The 22,301-nt window shown below is 42.5% G+C and overlaps 1 protein-coding gene across 5 annotated transcripts in view; it reads right to left on the bottom strand.

Moving 5' to 3' along the window:
- DENND5B (DENN domain containing 5B) overlaps window positions 1-22,301 on the bottom strand; it is a 118,841-nt gene that overhangs the window by 43,970 nt on the left and 52,570 nt on the right. For all 5 annotated transcript variants that reach the window (XM_037388961.1, XM_037388957.1, XM_037388959.1 and 2 more), the window contains 3 exons: window positions 19,122-19,231; window positions 13,236-13,902; window positions 679-866 (listed from right to left, as the gene is read on the bottom strand). In XM_037388961.1, the coding sequence (XP_037244858.1) occupies window positions 679-866; window positions 13,236-13,902; window positions 19,122-19,231 (965 nt within the window). The remainder of the gene's footprint in view (window positions 1-678; window positions 867-13,235; window positions 13,903-19,121; window positions 19,232-22,301) is intronic.

The following is a 22,301-nucleotide window of genomic DNA, read 5'->3' as shown; positions in this document are numbered from 1 at the left end:
GAATTGATAGACCAGGAAAAGTTTTCCCTTCCCATTGCACAGGACAGAAGATCTTCAAAAGACTATCGTTGGAGTGAGTCAATATTTTGAAAGTACACATGCGTGTATGCCTCTAAGTGGTTTGCAGGCACAGTATTAATGCAAATCTGGTTCGTTTGAGGCCAGGATGCTGGTCTAGTAATAAGACCTCAACCCAGCAAGGAACACACAGGCTCACCCGAGGGTGAGATGAGGCTGGAGGGATGGGGCACGCTTCTCAGCTGCAGCAGGAGGATGGGGACAGGTGACACCATCTAACAACTGCATCTGAGATCCGGATTCACAGGGACCATCCCCAAATGAAATGTTCTTTAGTTCTGTCAATAGGACTGTGACACTCACAAAGGGTTAACAAAACCTGGTGAAGCGTGTGATGCAGGGAAAGCAGAGAAACTTTCAGCATCACAGCAAGAAGCAGAAGAAGCATTTAGAAATCTACATAATTAGCGGTACTCATTAAAGTCAGAAATGGGCCAAGAAGAGCTGTGCAGACCTCCTCTGCTCTCTCACTCCTCCTGGCAAGCGGTCTTCACAGTGCCACAAAAGCCTCCTAACACCAGGCATGGCACTTTCCAGCAGACATTCACGAAAATATTAGTAACATGTTCCAGAGTAACAACCCCAAAGGTGGAGACTGACCTCCTGAGGCAGCTCCAGCTTGGAGCGGTCGGTTCCCTCCTTGGACTGCAGCCCCATCAGGTAGGGAACAGGAGCATCCAGAAAATGCAGGAGAGAGGCAGGAAGGATGGGGACATACACATGCTGCCACTGAAAAGGGAACAGCAGCGTTGTAATCCCCTCTGCCACCGTCATCAGACGCTGATAATCTGGACAAGGAGAAAGAGAGAGAGAGACAAAATTATCTTTCTGTGTTTTGCTTTTGAAATCTGGTTGGTAAGGACATCAGTGACAAAACAAGACAGAATCCATGTTTATACAGTAAGATGTTCTTTTGAAAATAAGACAGTATTTAAAAACCTTAAACATTATTTAATTTATCAAAACTCATTACCCTTAGGAAGAAACTGCTGAGCATAAATATTCATATCTTATCTAGGTCTATTTCATTATTATTAAATTATTTTATTAAAAGGATACCAAAAGTTCTCTCTATAGTGCAGATAATACCATAAAAAGCATGTATTTTTCCAAGGAAAAGGAGGAGAAAGAAGTGAACATCGAGGAAACACTGTGGTTTCTTGTTTGCTCCTGCCTGTCTGCTTCTGCTCCACTTGCTAATACTCCTAAGGTTGAGTGTACTTTTCAAAAGACTCTTCTTGGCCACATTATCAGCAGAAGTTTACACTCCCTAAGTGTTTAAAACCACTGCTTTTAAATAAAATCCAAACAGAAGCCTAACAGAAATCCAGTTCTCAAAAATATTCTGTACAGCTAGCGTATTTATATTGCATTATTTTCCCAAATTTGTGTTTAATCCACTAGTTCACTGCTTTGCAATGTTTTTCTTCATGCATTATCATGCATTATTTTTTAAATTAAAATTTAATTTAATTTGATCCAGCTGAGCTGCAAGAACATTTCAGAGTTTGGATAAGAGCAAATTGTTTCTCAAATATGCAGCTGGCACGATGCAATACCACATCCAAGTTATTAATATAAATGAGGAAATCAAAATTTGAGAACACAAGTTTTTTAAAACAAAAAACTAAAAAAAACCACAAAACACAAGTTGGTATTAAAGAGATGGCCATTCCTACAGTGAATCTCAAACTGCAGACAATCCATCACAAAACAGGTAAAGACTGCTACTGCTGGGTGGTTGCTGCTGGTGAATGTGAAACCAGACGATTGCTTCTACTCCACACTAGAACAGCTTTTGCATTAATAACAATGCCCCCCAAATTTCTAAGAACATGGAAGTACTTAAACCCAAACTCCTTGGGAATCTAAATTTATCATGAAGAAGCAGCACATCTCATTTAACAGTAAAGACAGGAACACCAAAGCACAAGTTCTTAAGTGGCTTTGAACTTGCATGAGGTGTGGAGTCAGTTCCGATTCCCATCCTGGGCCCCCACTACTTGTGAAAGCTTCTTTTTGCTGTTTGCAAAAGGACTTGCTCCCCCAGCTTCAGTGCACAGTTACATCACCAGTAAGCAGCACGAGTGGCAGCAGGGATGTCTCCTCTGTGGCTGTACCCAAACCCAGTTCTCCTCTGTGCCAGGCAAGTCTCACAAGCTTTGGCTTGAGCAACGAAAAGATTTTCACTCTCACCAAGGCCAGACCCAGATCCTTGGCAACACTTGGGTTGTTGCTCATCCCTCCTAGCCTCTCTGCCCCACTCCATGAAATTAAAGATATATGTATGAACGCTCCAGTTATGAGCCAGGTAAGAAGGTTTTTTTCCTTTAACCCCACTGACTGCTTCTGCCTGCGTAGGAATCCAGCCTGGTCCGCCCTGTCTCCTGAACAAGCCAGCCTGATACCCTGGCAGACATCAGCAACAGCAAAAGCACTGTCATCTGACGCTGCTCAGCTATTAAGAGGTCACTGGGAAGATGCACTTGAATAAATATGCAAATTAAAACAACAAATTGCATAACCCGTTCTCCTTCTTGCTAGCAACTCTCTGTGGAAAACCCACCTCGATCTGCAGAAGGTCAGCCAGCAGGGCAAAAATATTTTTCATCTTGTCTTACTAATAGCTAGTCACTCAACCTTCAACATGATTTTCATGCATACAAGTCAGTCTCAAGGTTACACCTCAAAACCATTCCCAGCTACAGATCAGCTATTTATGAATCTCTCCCTGTGCAACGGTCTATAATTATACACATCCACTGGCTGTCATGTTGAGGAGCACTTATACAAACTCACTTACAATACCTACTAGTGAAGCTTTGGTGTCTGAAAACTTTAAAGGTTAAAAAAACCTCCAAGTACAAAAGGTAGCATGTCTTAGTATGTGTGAGACAATTTCAAAGTCTGTTCTGATCTACACAGCCATGTAAAATAACAGGTCTTCACAGCATAGTTGCAAGTATCTTTTAGGATAAGGGATATTCGACTCTCAAAATCCACGCTGACTTTTTTTGATGCTGGTAGTATTTAACATGGTCACTAGCGCAAGTTTTGTAATTGATTTACTATGAGGAAAGCTGTTTTTAAAAATAACCAAATTAATTGTTACCATCTAGCAATGCTTGTTAGCCATTAGCAGAGAGAAAAAACACATATGTCCACTGAAGAGAAGGATGTTCCCAGGTTCCTCCAGAAAAATCTGGAAATTGTTCTTTTGATATTTGTATAATGAAGGAAGAAACTCTGTTACTTACTTTTTATTTACTTTCAAGCCTGTACAAGGTTAGACACCTATTCTGTAAGGCATAAAGTCTTCTTTGATGGAGAGATTCTTTGAAGGAAGCTTATGTGGCTACTGAGGACAGAAACAAGGGATTTCTCCATTTCCCCAAACCAGAGAGAGAAAAACCAGAGGCAGAACACAAAACCAGGACTGAAGGAAAGAATGGAAGGGGATGGAAAAGCCAGGGTTTGTGCAGACTGTGTATGCCTGCAACAAGGGAAACAGCACTTCCAGATTCTATCCCACCATCACTATTGGACTTTGGTAACTACCTCCAACTGCAAGCCAAGTTTTGCTTGTAATATTATGAATGACAGGCCCGGTCAGCATGAGTTTAGGAAAGGCAGATCCTGCTTGAAAAACCTGATCGCCTTCTATGATAAGGCAACCTGTCTAGTGAATGAGGGCAAGGCTGTGGATGTTGTCTACCTAGAGCTTAGTAAAGGCTTTGACGCTGTGTCCCACAGCATTCTCCTGGAGAAACTGGATGGTCATGGTTTGGATGGGTGTACTTCATGCTGGGTAAAAACCTGGCTGGGTGGCTGGACCCCAAGAGTGGTGGTGGACAGAGTTAAATTCAGTTGGCAGAGAGCCACAAGTGGTGTTCCCCAGGGCTCAGTACTGGGGCCAGTCCTGTTTGTTATCTTTATTGACGATCTGGACACAGAGATCAAGTGAACCCTCAGTAAGTTTGCAGATCACACCAAGTTGGGTGGCAGTGTTGATCTGCTGGGGGGCAGGCAGGCTCTTCAGAGGGATCTGGACAGGCTGGACCGATGGGCCAAGCCAGGTCCTGCACTTGGGTCACACCAGCCCCACACACAGTGCTACAGACTTTGGGCAGAGAGGCTGGAAAGCTGACTGGTGGGAAAGGACCTGGGGCTGTTGGTCAACAGCCACCTGAACATGAGCCAGCAGTGTGCCCAGGTGGCCAAGGAGGCCAACAGCATCCTGGCTTGTATCAGAAACAGCGTGGCCAGCAGGACAAGGGCAGTGATTGTCCCCCTGTACTCGGCCCTGGTGAGGCTGCACCTCAAATCCTGTGTTCAGCATTGGGGCCCTCACATCAAGAAAGACATTGAGGTGCTGGAGTGTGTCCAGAGAAGGGCAATGAAGCTGGTGAAGGGTCTGGAGCACAAGTCTTATGAGAAGCAGCTGAGGAAACCAGGGTTGTTTAGCCTGGAGAGGAGGCTCAAGGGGGACCTTATTGCTCTCTACAACTACCTGAAAGGAGGCTGTAGGCAGGTGGGAGTATTGGTCTCTTTTCCCAGATAACAAATGACCGGACAAGAGGAAATGGCCTCAAGTTGCACCAAGGGAGGTTTAGATTGGATATTAGGAAAAAATTCTTCACTGAAAGTGTGGATAACCATTAGAACAGGCTGCCCAGGGAGGTGGTTGAGTCTCCATGCCTGGAAGTGTTTAAAAAACGTGTAGATGTGACATGTAAGGACATGGTTTAGTGGTAGACTTGGCAGTGCTACATCAATAGTTGGACTTGGTGATTTAAAGGTCTTTTCCAACCTAAAAGATTCTATGATTCTTCGTGTGCAGAGTTAAACCTCTAATTTGTACACAGGACATTTTCAAAGAGAAACTGCTCAAGGATGATAATCCGAGGGTAAAGTGGCCCCTACAGCTTCTACTGCAACTGCTTAGCTGAATTTGGCACGGGTCCGTCTCTCAAACATAACCTTCTCCCAAACTGAAGAAGGCAACAAAGTTGAGTTCAAAGGCTCTGGATCCAGCCCTTTTTTCTGGCAGCATCTGCCAGGGGTCCTTGGCTAAATCCCTGCATCTCACTTGCCTGTGCAGGACAAGTAATCACAGTGGGGACCCACTCCGTCACAGGTCAGCTGTTCTGCCGCAAGAGCACCATGCTTCAGCCCTGCTTTACAAAAGTCTGGTAATATTCACATGGCTCACAAGATACAATGTAATGTTTAAAATGCAAACCCTGAGAGATTCCTGTATAATTATGAATCACTATTTTGTGCTGGAGAAGGCAAAGGTTTCAGCATTTGAACGTCGGTTCACTATGTTTTTCTGAAAGAGGACAACATTTGACAAATATTTGTCTTGATGTTGATTCTCCATAATACAATAACAAGACAATAACCAAACAGCACAGTGTTACAACAGGTACTCTGCATGCAGAAATATCTCCCCCAAAGAGCTTAAAGTCCAAACAAAGACAGTGACTGAGAAACAAAATAATCCTTCTCCTTTCATTTTAAGGGACAGGGTATAGAAGCTCTGATGTGTTAAGCAATTCACAAAGCTCAAGAAAAAAAATTACTTTTCCCACTACAAAGGAGTCTGATATCTCAAAATCCTTCCCATGCTGCAGCAAAGTGAAACCAAGATACTTTGAGAAAGGAGAAGGACATCAATGTTATCCCTGCCCAGAACAGCTAAAACCTCCCTCATTCAGGTGCTACCTCCAAAACAGGTTCAAATCTTTGGTCATAATCAAACAGAAGAGAATTTCACCTGGGACCTTCTCAGCAAATGCCCAATCACAGGATTATTTTAGTGTAAGGCGTGTGTTAGAGCACACACACACACTCATTCAAAGCAGAACCCATGCTCTTGCTGTGATCAGTGCACTGTTACTCTAGTTTCAACACACCCAGCCGTCCTGGTGAAAGAATAACTTGGCAGCTTTGCAACTCTCTGTTCCAGTAACCTACCAAAAGGTAAAGTAGAAATCCTACCACTGAGCTGGAGTCTCAGCCTGGATCTTCTAAATCCAGTACAATGCTTTAAAAATTAAGACTGTGCTTCCTCTTTCTTTTCTTTGTTATGTCCTGCTTTATATAGGGTTTGAAAGCACTTGGAAGGATTTGAAAAGATGAGTTACCTGGACACGACTTCCTTTCCTCTACTGCTTTTCGAACATGCATAAAGTATAACAGCAGCTTTGCAAAGCCACGTATTTAAATATGTATCCTGGAAGATGATAATCAGATGATGTTTTCAAAGAGTACCTTATCAAAAGGAACAAAACAATTCTAAACAATAGCTTTAAACAAAGCAAAGCCATCAACAGAGAAAACCAAATAAATAAAAATAATCAATGACCCTTCATGAATAAGAGCTAATTCTTCAGAGGGAAACACCTGAACCAGCTTTAAAACATTCTTATGACTAATTGTTTTTCCACACGCTACCTCTTCAGCCAAAGTATCATAAGCAACTGCTGTTCAACTGCCACTTTTTGTAACAACATATGGATTAGCTGAGCCAGGTATATTGGAAAAACTGGAAAATAGAAATTAGTATTTTGCTGTCAGCTCTGAGTGCGAGTCAGGAATGGTGCACAACAATTATGAGACCTGTCTAGGGGCTTGGTACCTTCAGATCTGTCATGTTTATATATAGCATACTGCAGATGAAAGAGGGAATCTGAAATTCACATTTGAGACAAAAATTGTTTATGAGAGCAAAGGTTTTCAAATCAGGTCTCAATAGCTCCACAGAAGAAACACATACAAGCGTTGCAGACTTCAAAGCACCCTGGAAGTTTCCATCTTTCATCTGGTTTGTATACCAGCAGTTACAATGACTGACAAGCCAGACCAGGAGATTTTTCAAGAAACGTTCAGATAAAATGCACAAAAATCCTTCAGGAAATGCTTACAGAACTCACCTTGTACCAGTGCTGCCTTCAGGCAACAAGGACAGGGTGGTGACGTGGGGTTGTAAGCAGCAGATCATCCTGAGGGAACAACCCATGGCATCTCAACACCCTTTATCCCCAACAGAAGAGTGGATTTACCAGTGAGTGACAGAGCATGAGTTACAAGATAGAAGCAGAATGGCAGTTTATGCAAATCTCAAAACAGATTTCTAAAACACGATGATCAAGGCGAGCCAGCATCTAATTGCCTGAACTAAGAATTAGCCTCTCAGACTGGGGGTCAGCTCTGGCCCAAGGGAAACATCCTAAGGCTGATATTCACTGGGGCCAGTTCTTCCCATTTTCCCTTGTTGGCAAATGCTTAATGGAAAAAAATCCCTTCTACTTCAATAAATTTCCATTTATACAATTTATCTGTGTCACAGCCTGCCATCAGTGGTTCAGCATAAATTAGTTTACGATTAAGAGCAACCTTAAGTATTAATTCCCAGGAAAACTTCAATTAGCTCCCATTACCGTCATGGTTAAGCCTCCAAGAGCAGGGTAAAAGCCTGTGACAAAGCTGACAACGTGGCAGCAGGACAGATGGAAATGCCCCTGATGACACAAGCAGCCCTTTGCTCACCCCTATGGCTGCTGGGGCAGAGCAGCCTCCACGGTGGGCAGCAGCCCTGCACCAGGGCAGTGAGGTGGTGGGGAGGGCACAGACCCCGGTGGGCAGCAGCTTTGCTCAAGACCATTTCTGACTGCCATGTTGTTTATCTGACATCTGCCACGATTGGAACGTAAAGGTCTAATTTAACTTTCTTCTCCCTGTTCTTAAAAGGTACACATGTTTTATAATGGAAAATAATAAAATCCAATCAAAATAATTGGAGAGGTAATGGAGGAGGTGTGTGCGTGCATGCATAGTGTTAAAAGCAGTTGCCCAATCTTCCTCCACACTGCGAATACAAACAGGAGCGGGGCTGTGGTACAGACTTGTACTAGCTCCTTCTCCTTGTTTCCAGATGCTTTAAAAATTTGACTTTTCAGGCCATACTGACTTCATTTAACAAAACTGAGCAACTTGGAATTAAAAAATGGGTTTGCCTTTTCACCTAAGTTTAAAATAAAAAGAGTGTATTTGATTCTCTGATTATTCTATCCAATTACTTGTCTCATTTCCAGAGGAACACACACTGCGGTTTCCTCTGACTGTGGTGCTGTTGAGGCCTTAAACCCAGGTCTCTTTCGTATATAGACACATTTCGTCACCACACAAACTGCTCTCTGCCATAGCTTCCCATTGGTTTTGATGAATACTAGCATGGGGGGCAACTATTTAAATAACAAGCAGAACAGAAGTTTTCTATGTAAATATGTGGTGTAAAAATATTTCAAAAGGCAAATACATCATGAATGTATTCATTTTAAAAAATATCCCACAGAACAGACTTTGCAAGAAAGATCTTTCAGACACTATCTTTTTCTAGGCGATGACTATATAGATGCATACTCATTTGTATTATAATTTCTAAGATTGAAAAATAATAATGCAAAGAATATTTCAATCTTTGAGAAGCAATTATTCAAGGCCTTTGAAAAACAACCTGGTAAATGCTCAAAATTATAATGAGTAGAAACAGCCTAAGCTTTAAGAAGTTTATCTTTGTCTCACCCACACATTCCTTCTCATGTTTAAATCCCTAGAAAGGCAGACGTACAAAACGGATTGCCAAGGTTTCCGCAGAGCCCACAGTTGAATTCATCTCCCTGCAGCAGACATCCTTGGATCCTTGGGGAACTGTAGCAGCTATCACAGAGCAGACACTGCTGGAAGCCTGGACATTCACGATACCCGCACACCTTCATGGATACATGGGAGAGCTGTGTTCTGACTAAAATAGAGGGCATTTGCAAGAGTATTGCAAAGACTGCACCCTGCAGAATAGCTGGGGAAAAGTATCTAATTGCTCCCCGGGGTCTTCAAAGCCTCAGTGTTAAAATCTGGCCCTATTTAAACTCAAAAGTATTGTCTATATGCAGGAAGATGTAACCTGAAGCCACAGGAGTTCTGCTTCTAGTGCTTTCAGGTACAGTTTTCTGTGTCACCTTTGCAGGCCAAATTCAGCACTTAGAGCAGTCTATCACATTTACACACCAACAGAGATTTTGATTAACTCCCTGGAAGTCCACACTGTCTCCATGAACAGTAAAGGGCTTGTCTTTTCAGCCTTGCCATTTAGGCACAAGCACGGGTCTCTGCCAGTTACCCAGCCGTCCTTGCCTTGTTCCGCGTTCTGCCCTAACGCTGCCGCTGCCGCTGCACTGTTCGCTGCTCCCAAGCTGCAAAGATGTTTCACAGCTTCAGACTGAAATGCTTTGATCATAGTGGCTTTTGCCCCAGAAGGACACAATTATCCACACCAACAGTTCCCCAGCTGTGGTTTCTAAAGTCACAGTGAGAGCTCTGTAGCACCAGGCTGCTTTAAAGTTTAAAATGTAAACTTGAGAGAAATAGAGGATTAAGGAATTTGCCTGCAGTCCAACACACTTGGGAGCGAAGCAGCTTAAAAATGAGCTCAAAAAATGCGCTCATGATTCTTTCATGTCAGTCTCTCCACCCCTCTGCTTGACCACCACCGCTGCAAAGTGAAGTTACGGTCCACTACAAACCCTGCCTTCCCCCAGGTGACGGGACACCACTCACCCGTAAACACCACGAACAGAGCAACCAGGCACCCAAAGCTGACTGTAGCAGCCATGGTACAAACAGCTACTCACTGGTCCTGTCCCCACCACACAGCTGTGCCAGATACTCTCCCATCATGCTGGGAACATGTCCAGGGCAAGCTGGATCAAGTCACCCAACGCCTTCACCTCCTCATTTAAATGCCTTTGTTCAGGCTGCTGGAAATGTTATGCCTCAGCTACAGGGTTAAAAATAAACTTTTTCATCATCAACTCCTAGTTCATTAGAGAAAAGACACTCTAGAAAAGCCAGTACAGTGTCTATGCCACCTTCCTGCCAGCCCTTTGCTGCTGTTATCACCAGCTAGGTGGAAGTCCACCTGACCACCATCCTTCCTGCAGGCAGCCTGCTGCCTGTGCTTGGCTATAAAGTTAAGAACTAAAGCCATTTGACCAGTTGTTCCCAGTGTTTGCAGTTTTCATTTCCTCTCAGCTCTTTCTTGGCCACAAAAAGTGATCTGCCTTTAGCAGACAGATGTTTAATGAGAAGTTCAAAGTTCTCAGCAGAGAGCCAGCAGGCTCATTGTACCATCAGGGTTGTGCGGCAATTTATATTGTCACTCAACTTTCCAAAATAAGTCTTTATTCTTTAAAAACAGGAACAAAATTTCTGGCAAGCCTGAATGAAAAGCTTCCTTCCAAGAGGGCTAGGAGAACCACAGAAAAGTCAGCTTACATTTCCCATACATGTTATTAGCAGCCTCTCATGGAAATAGTTTGGTGAACTGAAGCAGGTTTTGTTCCAGTGCTCTCATTTCTTGGGTACTGTAACATTTCTGGGAATTCTGACTTTGGGTGAATAATGTTTTGCTTGAAATTGCACCCTGTGATCACAAGACCATCTTTAAATTCTTGTTGAGTTTGGGAAGGCTGCAGCAAGCCCAGGCCACTGGAAACACGGTCCAGTGAGTCCGTCCTCTTAAAAGCAGAAAGGAAAGGAAGGACACATTTGCAAAATCTTCTCGTGTTCATTACTTTGCAACAAGAGGTATGTAAGCCAAAAACTTCTAAACTTTTTGCCTTGACAGAACTTGGGAACTTGGGAGCTTTTCTCCCTGACAGATCTCAAAGCTTAGGGAGATTTCCAGTAGTAGCTAGGCTGGTTCTGTCTCAAATAGGAAAAGAGCTGCTTTGCTTTCTTTTAGGAATTGCAAGACTGAATTTAAAAGAAGCTGCAGTGCACAATTAGCCAAGCACTCAGCTATCAGGATGTGCCAAAAATGAGGCTTTGCACTTGACCTCCACTCCACATTCCTCACCTCTGGGAACCAGCATTATGAAGCTATTTACATAATCACAGAATTTCCCTAATACAACTGTATGCTTTTCCCCATGTGCCATCAAGTTGTGTCTACATTAGATAGGAAAGTAAAGGTCATGTCAAGGACATCCCTAGATTCACCAATAATAGAGCGAGAGGGAAAAAATATCTGAATTTTGGAGGGCAGAGACGATTAATTATCACAATCTCATTCTTCTTAAAAAAAACCTCAAACAAACCACATTGAAAACAAACAAGTAAACCCTTAAATTATAGCCAGTAACTGGAAGAAAAACATTTATCTAACTTCTCGTGGCACTAAAAACTGAGTCGTAATTACTTAGTGGATATTTTGTATCTGTCTCAAGGACTATTACAGAAGTAATGCATATGCAGGTTGCTCTCCATCTGCACAAAATATTAACAAAATGTAATCTGACAAGCAGATTTTTCCTAATGCTACTAGCTTACAGCAAAAAAAAACCCCAACAAAAACCAAAAAACCTCAGTTTTCAGCGAGTTCATAAGCAGGGACCAGGGTGGGAATGATGAGCAGGGATGGGGAGGCATTTCAGTGGTGTTGCTGCTTAATCTTGAACCCGCTGTCAAGTGGCAAAGGCAGCATGATTCAAACTGAGGAAGAAGGGGTAAGCACACATACACAGAAGCAGAAGGGAGGAGAAAAGCAGCCTAATCAAAACTAACAGCAGGATTTCTGCTCATACTTCAAACCAAGAGCAGATAAAGCCCTTTATTTTGGGCTCTTGAAAGCAAACCCCCAGAGTCCATGTGGAGAAGTGCTCTGCAAAGAACTAGCAATTCTTTGAATTCAGTTATTTGCAGAAGAAATACCCTCCATCCACCTCCCTGAACGTTTTCCCCCATTCTCAGTCATTTATTCATTATTATTACTATTACACACTTACTGACCTTTTCTTTTATATGACAAACCCAAGCATTCACTTTTGGAGCCTAAAGGTTTGTTACCCATACTCATTTTAGGCAACTTCCCATCCTCTCCGCTCCATTTCAAGCTGTTTGTTGCTTGAATCACATCTCTTCAGAAGTCCAGGTATTCAGCACTTTTTCTTCTTTTTGTTAAAAGGTATGTGTACCTCCTGGCTTCATGTTGTTCACCCTCATCTGATGAGACCACCCCACATCACTCCCACTGTTTCCTGAAGGCACATTTTACTAATTCAGGGTCAGCATCACAGAAGCCATTGGGGAACCCAGATAATACAGACGGGCATCCAATGAGATGTAGAGGAACTTGCAAAAAGTCTGGACAACCCTTTGAAAGTCAGCAGGAAACTGAAATTGACTTGTTTGGGCACTCTGGTGCATTGCAACATTTGCAGCACATGCCTTTTGGTACCCAAATATCACCAGGGCCTGACCCACAGCAACCAATATCATGTAGGAAACATAACAGGGGTGTAAAACCTCAGAGCAGGCCCAGTGCTACGCCAAGATTCCCCAAACTCGTAGCAGAGTATTGCACTGTTGCAGGAAGACACAAACAGAAGGGAAAACGTACAGGCCAGATTTTCAAAAGCTCGCTGGCATACTTCAACGTGGACAGCCTTGTGCAGGCAGCTCCTGCCAACGTAGCTAGCGTTTGCCAACTGCAGTCTTAAGTGTCTCAAAAAGAAGTACAGCATACTTGTCAGAAGAGTTCCCAAATCTCTCAAGCAGGACTATGAGGGATGCCCTGTAACTCCACTCAGTTCCAACCCAGCATCAAAACTTCAGCTTCTAAGTGCTAAAAAACTCTCAGTGCTTTAACCAGAACATATAGATCATACAGATGGCAGGAAATTTCAAACTTCAATATGCTGCTGAAATCTCAAAAAGAAAGTATCAAGTGTGTCTTCTGCAAGATGTATTACTTTCTGCTGGCATTTTTGCAGAAGATAGGATTAGTTTCACGCTGTCTTGCAGCATGATCAAGGGCAATGTAAGGATAATAATTAAGTGAATTCTATTGCTAGCTGTCACAAGTGATAAATACAATGCATAATTAAACAAGCAGCACCAAGACTGCCTGAAGGAAACAATTATTTAGTGTTTCCAGTAGGACAGACTCATTTCTCTCACATTTTTTCATTACATCCTCAGATTTCACAAACCTGCTGAAAATCAACAGCTTTACATTAGCTCCTGTGGCTGCAGCTGCCCAGGAACTGCCCACTGGGAACAGACCCAATGTGCATCGTCAGACGAGTGCCCACCTTGTGAGTACAGAAGGATCTGCATCTCCAGAAGAACACAGGTGAAAACCTGGACAAGGTTCTCCAGGCCCAGCAGCTCGAAGACCTCCCGCAGTGGGTAGTCAGAGAGCGGCAGCTCGTTGGGCCCAGGTCTCTGGCAAATGATGGGCTCGTAGACCCCATAAAACTTCAAGGACCTCCCCGGGGGGGGCAGGGGCACCTCATAGAGGATATTGTGGATGTAGCTCTCCAGGGGCAGAGGCGGTGGCTGCTGGGAGGTCACCGCCTTATACAGCTGGATCAGGAACTTCTTGCAGGCTTGCATGAAGGGCAGAGGGGTGATGAGGCATATGCATTTGGAGACGTACAGTGTGTCTCTGCTGATGTCGTAGGAGTTGTACCGCTGGAGCTTGGCGAGGGATGTGGCATCGCCCTCGTCGATGCTGCTGGCCAGCGAGTCCATGCTGCACGAGGAGGAGGCACAGACGCTGCTGTATTGCTCTGCGTTGTGCATCTGGTAGAGCGTTTGCATGGCTGTGCAGATCTGCTTGCTCGTGACCTCCTCATAGAATGTGAGCACAAACCCGTACGTACGAGAGCCATCTTCTCTGGTGATGATGAACGAATGGAGCTGTGGATCTCTGTTATCCGCCTGTGTCCTGAAAGACAGCCCTTTGGGCATACATAGCTAAAAAAAAGAGAAAAGAAATAGATATAGTTATCTAAGCTACAATTTTATTTTGCTACTTTTGCTGTACAGACACATTCTTTTTTTCCACATCATAACAAGCCATTTATCTTTAAACATAATTCCCCTGAAAAGTAGCCCAAAAGCATACAGCCTAAGACTGACACTGCTTAAAAGAAGAGGTAGACATGACTGAAGAAATGAAAACAGCCTCCAAAATGAGCTATCTATTAAATCATTACAACTCCTTTTCATTACTTTGTGAAATTATCTTCACTACTGAATAGTATGCGTCTCATTTACTTAAGCATCATATAAAAACATCCAGTTTTATTGTCATTCACATGTATTGTGCTCACCGTACTCTAAAATCAGAGAGCTAAGGAAGCATCTTATACCACTGATCAAATTACACAGACTTCTTGAAATTCTTTGATCTTCCCTTATTTTCTTAAAAGAAAAAACCCAACTGACTGACAGCTATTACATGTACTTTCTTCCTTAAGTGCTACAAAATAGTTTAGATTGGAAGAAGAGGGCAGGGAGGTCCACAAAGGGAAACAGACAGAAGCTATGAAAGCCTAGTTTTTGATTTACCACTCAGCAAAATCCTTTGCAGTGATTCTACTACACTGTGTGTTTCTCTGAAACATAGCCCTAGCGATAACTCGAGGCATTTTTCCAGGCATTCCTCAGGAATTCTATCATCCAACACAAAATCACAAACATCCAGCAAAACTTGTTTGAATGTACATCAGCATAAAACTCCTCATGTTCTAGCTAAATCAGTATGTTTGTAAATGAAGAACTACAGCTTCCTTTGTACCTCCCATCTGAAGAAATAAAAGGAAAGAAGAGAGGGAGAGCCTTCAAAGTGCTCCTCCTGTTCCAAAACACTGTATCAGAAGCTCACTTTCCCAAGGGATATGAACCTACACATGACTGAGTGCATCTCCTAATGTCTTACCTTGACCAGGAGTAAATTCTTCTGATGGTGGAAGAGGACAAGAGAAATAATTATATATTTTCAGGCAAACCCTACCCTGGACTTCACCAGTGCACTTCGCAGAAATCATTCGCCAGCCTGATAAAGCTGCTACCAGCCAGCTGGGATTTGGGCAAGTGGTCCAGGCTCACTTCACAACATGCTAGCATGCCCCTAAGTTATCTAGGACAACTCTTCAAGGTGTTGCTCTAAAAGATAATGTGTTGGGAAATAAGAAGCCTGGAGTTGGTAGAAGTATTTAATTCAGTTGATGGGCTTTGCTGATGTAAACCGTGAAATTGCAGCTTGAACCATTTTTGAACAACAGCCATGTTTTCATTCAAAAGATTTATAGTGTTTATTGAGGCATCAACAGCAGTGCCATGGTTAAGGCTTCTCTAATAAAGTATATAGTAAAAAAAATCCTTGTTTCACGCTTTATTTAAATTTACTCTGCAAAATAAATATGTCTTAACCTCATTTTTTGGCTGGCTTGCTTAATAAAAACTTATTTCAAGAGTGTGGGCTTTCAATGGTTGCTATAGTCTTATCAAATCCAATCAGGCCAAAATTATAGGTTTTAATCTCAACACTATCAAAGATTATATTTTCTTCATTTTACAGAAAAATACCCAGATAAGCAAATTATATGTACTGGTACAATCAAGAACAGATAAGCGTCAGGGAAATTCAGACCAGCTGAGAGTTTCAGAAGGCTGTTTTGCATACATTTCCTCCCAAGTCTTAATTACTACTCCCTCACCCTTTATATACTGAGTATAAACACACAAAGGGACACGCATCTGTTAAGTTTCAGCCACAGTCCCGCATATGCAGAGTATTGACATTTTAAAACCCTGGCTGCAACACCCTGGCACAGAGACTGCCACTGTTGTTAGAACTACAAGAGAACACAGGAAAAGGCAGAGAAAGAAGGAAGATGGGAAAGCACCCAGGCAGGGAAAAGCGACCAAGAGTCACTTAAGAAACTAAGATCAAAAGGAAGGGTCTGTGCTCATTTTCCAGCAATACAGAAAGCTTCAGATTTGCAGTTAATGCATGAAAACTTTCATCTTAGTGACTTAGACATCAATCCCCATCTCGTCTGTGTTTGTCATACACCCCACAGGAGAGTGTTGGGGAAGAGCAGCCTGGGACACGTTACAGGGTCTGAAAGCTTTGCCTGCTGGTGAAGCTGGCTGGCTAACGGCAAGGCGGCAGTCAGTTCACCTTTATTGTATCTTTATATAAAAGCATACTACCCAACAGTACTGCTCAAATGACAAGATTCTGGTTTCCAGAGCACTTTTCATTTTTAAACATATCCATCAGCAGAAAAATGTGGAATTAAGCCATACTTGCAATAAGGCTTATAATCAACATGGTTTGTGAAAATAAAGGGAAGCTGCACAAAGACAGACAAAGATGTCAGCTAATCCATACCCCATCTCTAGAACTGATAGGTAGGAGGTATTTTTATCTTTTCCTAAACATGGAGGCAGGACACACACACAGACAGACACACACACACTCTGTAGTCTCTCCCTCCCTCCTCCCCTCAGCCATCACCAGTTGCAGGTACTTCTGAACCAAAGGTCCCCTCTGGACCACTGCCCATTAGCACTGGTTCATCTCCTCTCCATTAGATCCTCTATTTCACTTTTGAAGCCCCCGGATATTTTTCATGTTCACAACATGCCATGGCAGCAAGCGCCATACCCAAAATGCACCATGGGTGAGGGGGTGGCAAGAAAGATGCTTTTGTTTGTATTAAAGCCTGCTCCTTCAAATTACACTGGGGAACCTTTAATTCTTTCATTTGAGTACACGATGTGAAATGAACAATGCTTCCTTGGACTTCAAAAATACAGGCTAAGATTTATACACTTTGATGAACCAGAGGACTAAAATAAGAGGTTTATTTCCTAAAACTTGCACTTTCCTCTCTACTGAGAAATTAATTTTGGTACAACATACTACTTGCAGAATGACCACAGAAGACAGTATGTGACATTAGGCAGGGATAATCACAAAAAGCAGTGTGGGGGGAAGAAATACTTCCCTATTAAAGAGAACTCTGTATTTTGATACATATTTTGAAAAGGAGGGAAAACACAACTTGTAGGCAGCGTGATTGCCTGGGACTTCAGGGGGTTATTTTTAAAGTGACAGGATGGTTTCAGAAGGCAATTGAAATTCCTTAGGCATCCAGCAAAGCCAGAGTTCTCACAAGTTAACGTTCAAGGATTTATGCATTTTCTTCTCTGAGGAAAATTGCTTCTGGAAGCTCACATAAAGCAAACACATAGGCAGAACTAATACAGCAAGGCAAGATCAGAAAGGCCAATAATTGCCTCAAGGGATTCTGCGGAGGTGGATATTACTTTAAATGATGTTTCGGATCAAAACAATAAAGAAGTTTTCCAAAAGATGATTTAAAAGACCATTAAATACTGCTGCTGTTAGTAAATGCTTTTTTTTTTTTCCCTCCAAGACACACTGCAAATGAAAGATGTGTTCTTCAGCTATATGGTTTCAGCTGAATGCAGCTCAGTTCAATTATTTTATTTTAATAGGTCTCCTGCAGTTTTTACTATTCTATTTTTGTCCTGTATGATCACATTTCATGAATACTAGACATTTTCAGCTGTAATGTAAGAGACATATAATGCAGCAATTCCAGCTATAACCTCTTGCTGCCCTATTCCTGCTGCGCACCCCTCATTGCTTCTCCTCTGAGCACCCCCACTTCAAAGGCAGAGCTGAAAGGCGTGAGTAGCCTTGGTAGCAGAGTTATTACCATCTTAAGTGTGCTGATGAAGCATTGTTCTGCGTCCTCTGTGCCTTCTGTATAAGCAAAGTGATGTGGAGACCTGCCCCAAACGCTGCACCATCTCCATCAGTGCACGTTTGGAAGCAGAGGACAGAAATCCCCGGCTGTCAGCAGGCAGGAGGAGTGGGCAGGCTCGCCTCTGCCCTTCTATGCATGTGAATGCCACAGTATCAGCTCTCTGTGTCACCGCTACTTCCAGCTCCTGTGTTTTCATTTTAAATATTTGGCACAATGCTAAACAATAAAATTCAATGGAACTTGAGATGAACTACAGATTTGTACATCTTCATGATTGCAGGGAACTTCCAAATGCACTTTTGCATTGCAAAAGCCATTTTATTGTGAGTTTTATGTGTTCCCTGTCACTCCATGTCCTGGGTGAAGACCAGGAGATTCTCTTGACTTCACACCTGCACCATACAACAAGGTTGGTTCTGTTTTGAAGTAGCTAGTATGTAGTCCTAACCCTCCTCAAATGCAAAACACATCTAAACCAGACTGGGGGGTAATGGGTTCCCTAATTTTCCAATTTTGAGTTAGACCCAATACACATTTTTGAAAACAGCTGGAAGCAGTAATACTGTATAATGTTACTGTTTCAACATCTGGTTACTTCTAAGTTACACAACAAATAGCATTTTCTGTACTGGGAAGCACAAATACCAGTAATCTGTTGTCTTTGTCAGGACATGTTTTAACAAGTGCTGTGGTGACTTTGGAAACATCCCTGGAACATCAACTCATTAGGAAAATTTCCAGTTGATCATTGGTCTTTCAATTATCACTGCCCCTGCTCCAGAAATTTTCTCCTCCCTCCCCTGTTCACATGGGACAGCCACATAGACACTCACATCAAATTTAGCTGAGAGCAAAGAGATGTACAGAAGATGCACTGGTGCAGAGATGCCATTAAAAGTGACTACCAAACAAAAGCTGTGGTTTAGGCAAGTTCCAGCTTCTGTGTAAAGATTCCTCTCTCCCTTGCTATATGCAGCATCAAGAGGTTTTGTATTCAAAAATTCCACATGGCTATTAGTATCTTGAAAATTCCTTGGTTTGCCTCCTTCCTACCTGTTGATATGTATCCTTGGTGACCACACACTTCTCACCCACTCACCGAGATGGGGCTTAGACTTGTTTCATCATGCATTAGACTTAATTAGAAATAATGAGGGAAATGCAGCATTTTACTTTTGTTGTGCCTGAGAGTATTCTGTATTTGCACAATACTTCTTCCTCTGCATCTTTTCAACCAGCATGCCTAGTGGGTCTCAGTCCATGCTCTTAGTCCCAGCAGAAGCACCTTGTTCATCACATCACAAGGGCTGGTTGTAAACAACCCAGGAACTACTTCAGAGGTGAAATCAGGAAACAGCTTGAGAAGAGAGCTTCTCTACGTACCATGTTGACAGCATCCTGGTCAAAGGGGTTCCACTCGATGTTCTGAGGATAATGGGCCAAAACTTTGGACTTGAAGGTTCTTCTTAAGGGACTCTGGTCAAAATTCTCTCCTGCAACAAATGAAGAAATAATGAACTGTCACAGCAGTGAGGCTTCAGAGGTAGCTGGCCTGAGCAGCTAACTTTCACTTTTTTGTGCGTGTGTGTATGTGTGTGAAATCTCAAGGGCATTTTCACTCCCAACAGACATACTACCTTTTAAAAAAGAAAAAAGATGCCCATTCAGTCTGACGTTACCCTCCTTCCCACAAACTCTTACTACAGTTGCAACATAGCTTCCAGCTTAGCATTTACAGCATGGAAATTTATTGTTAAGAGAAAAATTACTGCTGCGGTATTACATAAAAAGACCCTGCAATCAATTGAATTCCTTACCTTCCCCTATAGCTTGAACATCTAGAGATGGCTTCACTTAGATGCTGAAAAAACACTTGCCCTCAAGTTTGTTAGAAGCTGTCTTACGGTCAATAAAAAGTATGAGCACCTTCCAGCTATCATAAATTATTCAAGGACTCATTATAGATCTTTTTTATTATCACAAGTGCCATGTGAAGATAAAACATCTATTTTTCCTACACCAAATTTCAAGGACAGACTTTTTCCACACAAAGAATCCAGCAAGTGCAAAGAGGAAGATTGAAATTAGACTTCAAGCAGAAATGCATCCAGTTATCAGCATACAAATAGTGTATTTCACAGCGATATTGTTAATGGAGTTTCCACCACTGGACGCTCTACAGTATGCAACACTAATCAAAAGAAGAAGTTCTTAAAATCTATTAATCATATTACCATCTACTACACTTTTCTCAGGTATCAGGTTACTAATTTCAGGTTTCTTGCTTTAAAGACTACAGGTGGGTCTTTCCGGTTCTGTTCCTTTCTCACCTGAGAGATGAATGTGATGAAAGCCTTAAGTTCACAATGTGAAACGCTTTTCACCAAACCTTGCTTTGCACCGAAAAGCTCACTTTGGGACTTCTTAGCGTTACCTAGATATTTTTAAAAATAAGCTACTGAAACAGAATTGAATTTCTTTTTTTAAATGAAAAAAATATTTCTCTTTATACTTAAAGACAGAATGAACATTTCATTAATGTTTTTAATGAGAGGTTATTTTGGATGAAAAAATACTCGAACGCTTGGCAAGCTCTAGACAACTCACCATTCCTGCAGAGAAGTTGAACTACAGCTCACTAACCCCACTAACCCCTCTCTGAAGGCAACACGGACTGGGGGAGTATAATTTGTGCTTGCTGCGTTCTGTATGACGACTTGGCCTTCGTGCAGCTACCGGCCTCCGAGTGGTGTTGCAAAATTCACAGTTCGGCCGTTACCCGAAGGTTTCTGAGGCCACAGCCATTTGGCACGTGCCCTTTGCTCCTTGTGAAGTATGGTCTACACAATCATTTGGCTCAGAGTGAATTATCCCAAGGAAATTTCTGTACAACCTGATAGCTGAAAGCAGAGCTTCTCAGTCTTTGCCTGGCAGAGCTCAGGATGTGCAAATAACTGTGGGGAACACAAGATAATGGGGAAAACACATGCAGTGGCAGTTCACAAGGTAAAAATTACCCAGGTGAACTTTTAAGACGGTTGAAAACCATTTGTTGTATGAAACCCTTAAACATCTTTAACGTAGATGGCAGAACCTGTGTTGTCTCTCAGGGGCTGCAGTGCCAGGGCCATCGCAGTGGCACCTGCACAACAGGGCAGGAGGAGGAAGAGGAGGTGAAGGTCAGGCATTTCTTACACCAGTGCCAACCACCCGCTTGGTCAGGAAGGGGAAGTGGAGGCTTATGCCGGAGCTCCCCTCCATGAGGACATGTGTAGGCAGGTGGAAATTCCTCGAGATGCGTGAGTCAGCTGTGCTGGCTGGTGGAGAATAGCTAACCAGCTCTTCCAACAGCACTTTGCTCTCAAACGCTTTCAGAGAAAGGGTTTGAAATCTTTTCCTTCCCAAGACATCTCTGAGATTTTAAAGATACGGGTATTTTGATACAATGGCTCATTTTTAACACAGGATTTAGACACACTGCAGCACTACTGTGGTTTTTTTTAGCACTATGTCTGTCTCACTTAACTTTGGTGGGTAACCATGGGGGAGAAAAGCAAATAAGCTTGTACAGGGATATTTTGTGCTTGGGAGGAGAAAACATCTGAGATGATGCAACACTGCAGCCATATTTCCTGGGGCAAGAATAAATGGAAACAGTAAGATGTGAGGAGCTCTGGCAGGGGAATCCACCCTGCTTCTGAAATTGCTCAAGGCAAACCAGCAATCCAGCAAAAGTGTATGCATCACAGAAATAAAGAAAACAAGGTATCTGCTAAACTGGATCAAATTTAAAGACATGTCTGGGTTTGGGTTTAGCTGATCAGCTCATCACATCTACCAAACTGGACCAGACTTGCCACTGGCTGCTGTGGCAGTCCAGAGCACAAGCTCTATGAAGATCCTCTGCATGCTTGGTTTCAAAGCTCAGACTGAAGTATACAAAACCAGAGACCATTACTCTATTACAGAACATGGCAGTAGAATAACCTCTTATTTTTATCCAGAAGTTCTTTGCAGAAGCTTAGAGATAAAGATATAATGTCATCCACAGATTCCTAAAGTTTCACAAAATAAAAATCCTAACAAAGCCAGCAAAAATTATCTCTCCAGGTATGTACTTAAACATACTTGGCAACATTTTTAACTCTTAGTATCATACAGTAATTAATGTGCTTGCATAATCAAGTAAATATGCATGAGGTTATTTCCTAATTAGATCTTTAATCTTTCTCACATCTGACACAGTTTACATTGCAACCGTGAATGAGCAGAAAGGCAGATATTTGATGCTAAATGCGTTTGGTTGCTTATACTGAAAGTTTGAAGAGCACCTGGGTGACTTCATTAAGTTTGCTGTCACTAACAGCAAGTGATTGCGGGAGTCCAAATTTCTTTAAAGGTTTCCTTTTTCCTGACAAAAAAAAAAAAATGTTACTGTAACCTGATGGATGCTAATAGGCTACTTCGTGCGGTTCAGAGACACTCATCACCTCGGCAGTTCACCGGCTGAGCCCTTCACGGGTTTATTGGAGACTAGTTTTCCACTCTATATTGTATCAGTGT

Source organism: Falco rusticolus, chromosome 5, assembly GCF_015220075.1.
Source record: "Falco rusticolus isolate bFalRus1 chromosome 5, bFalRus1.pri, whole genome shotgun sequence".
NCBI classification, from domain to species: domain Eukaryota; kingdom Metazoa; phylum Chordata; class Aves; order Falconiformes; family Falconidae; genus Falco; species Falco rusticolus.
Note: the sequence above shows the minus strand (reverse complement) of the source record. Positions and strands in the feature narration are given on the sequence as shown.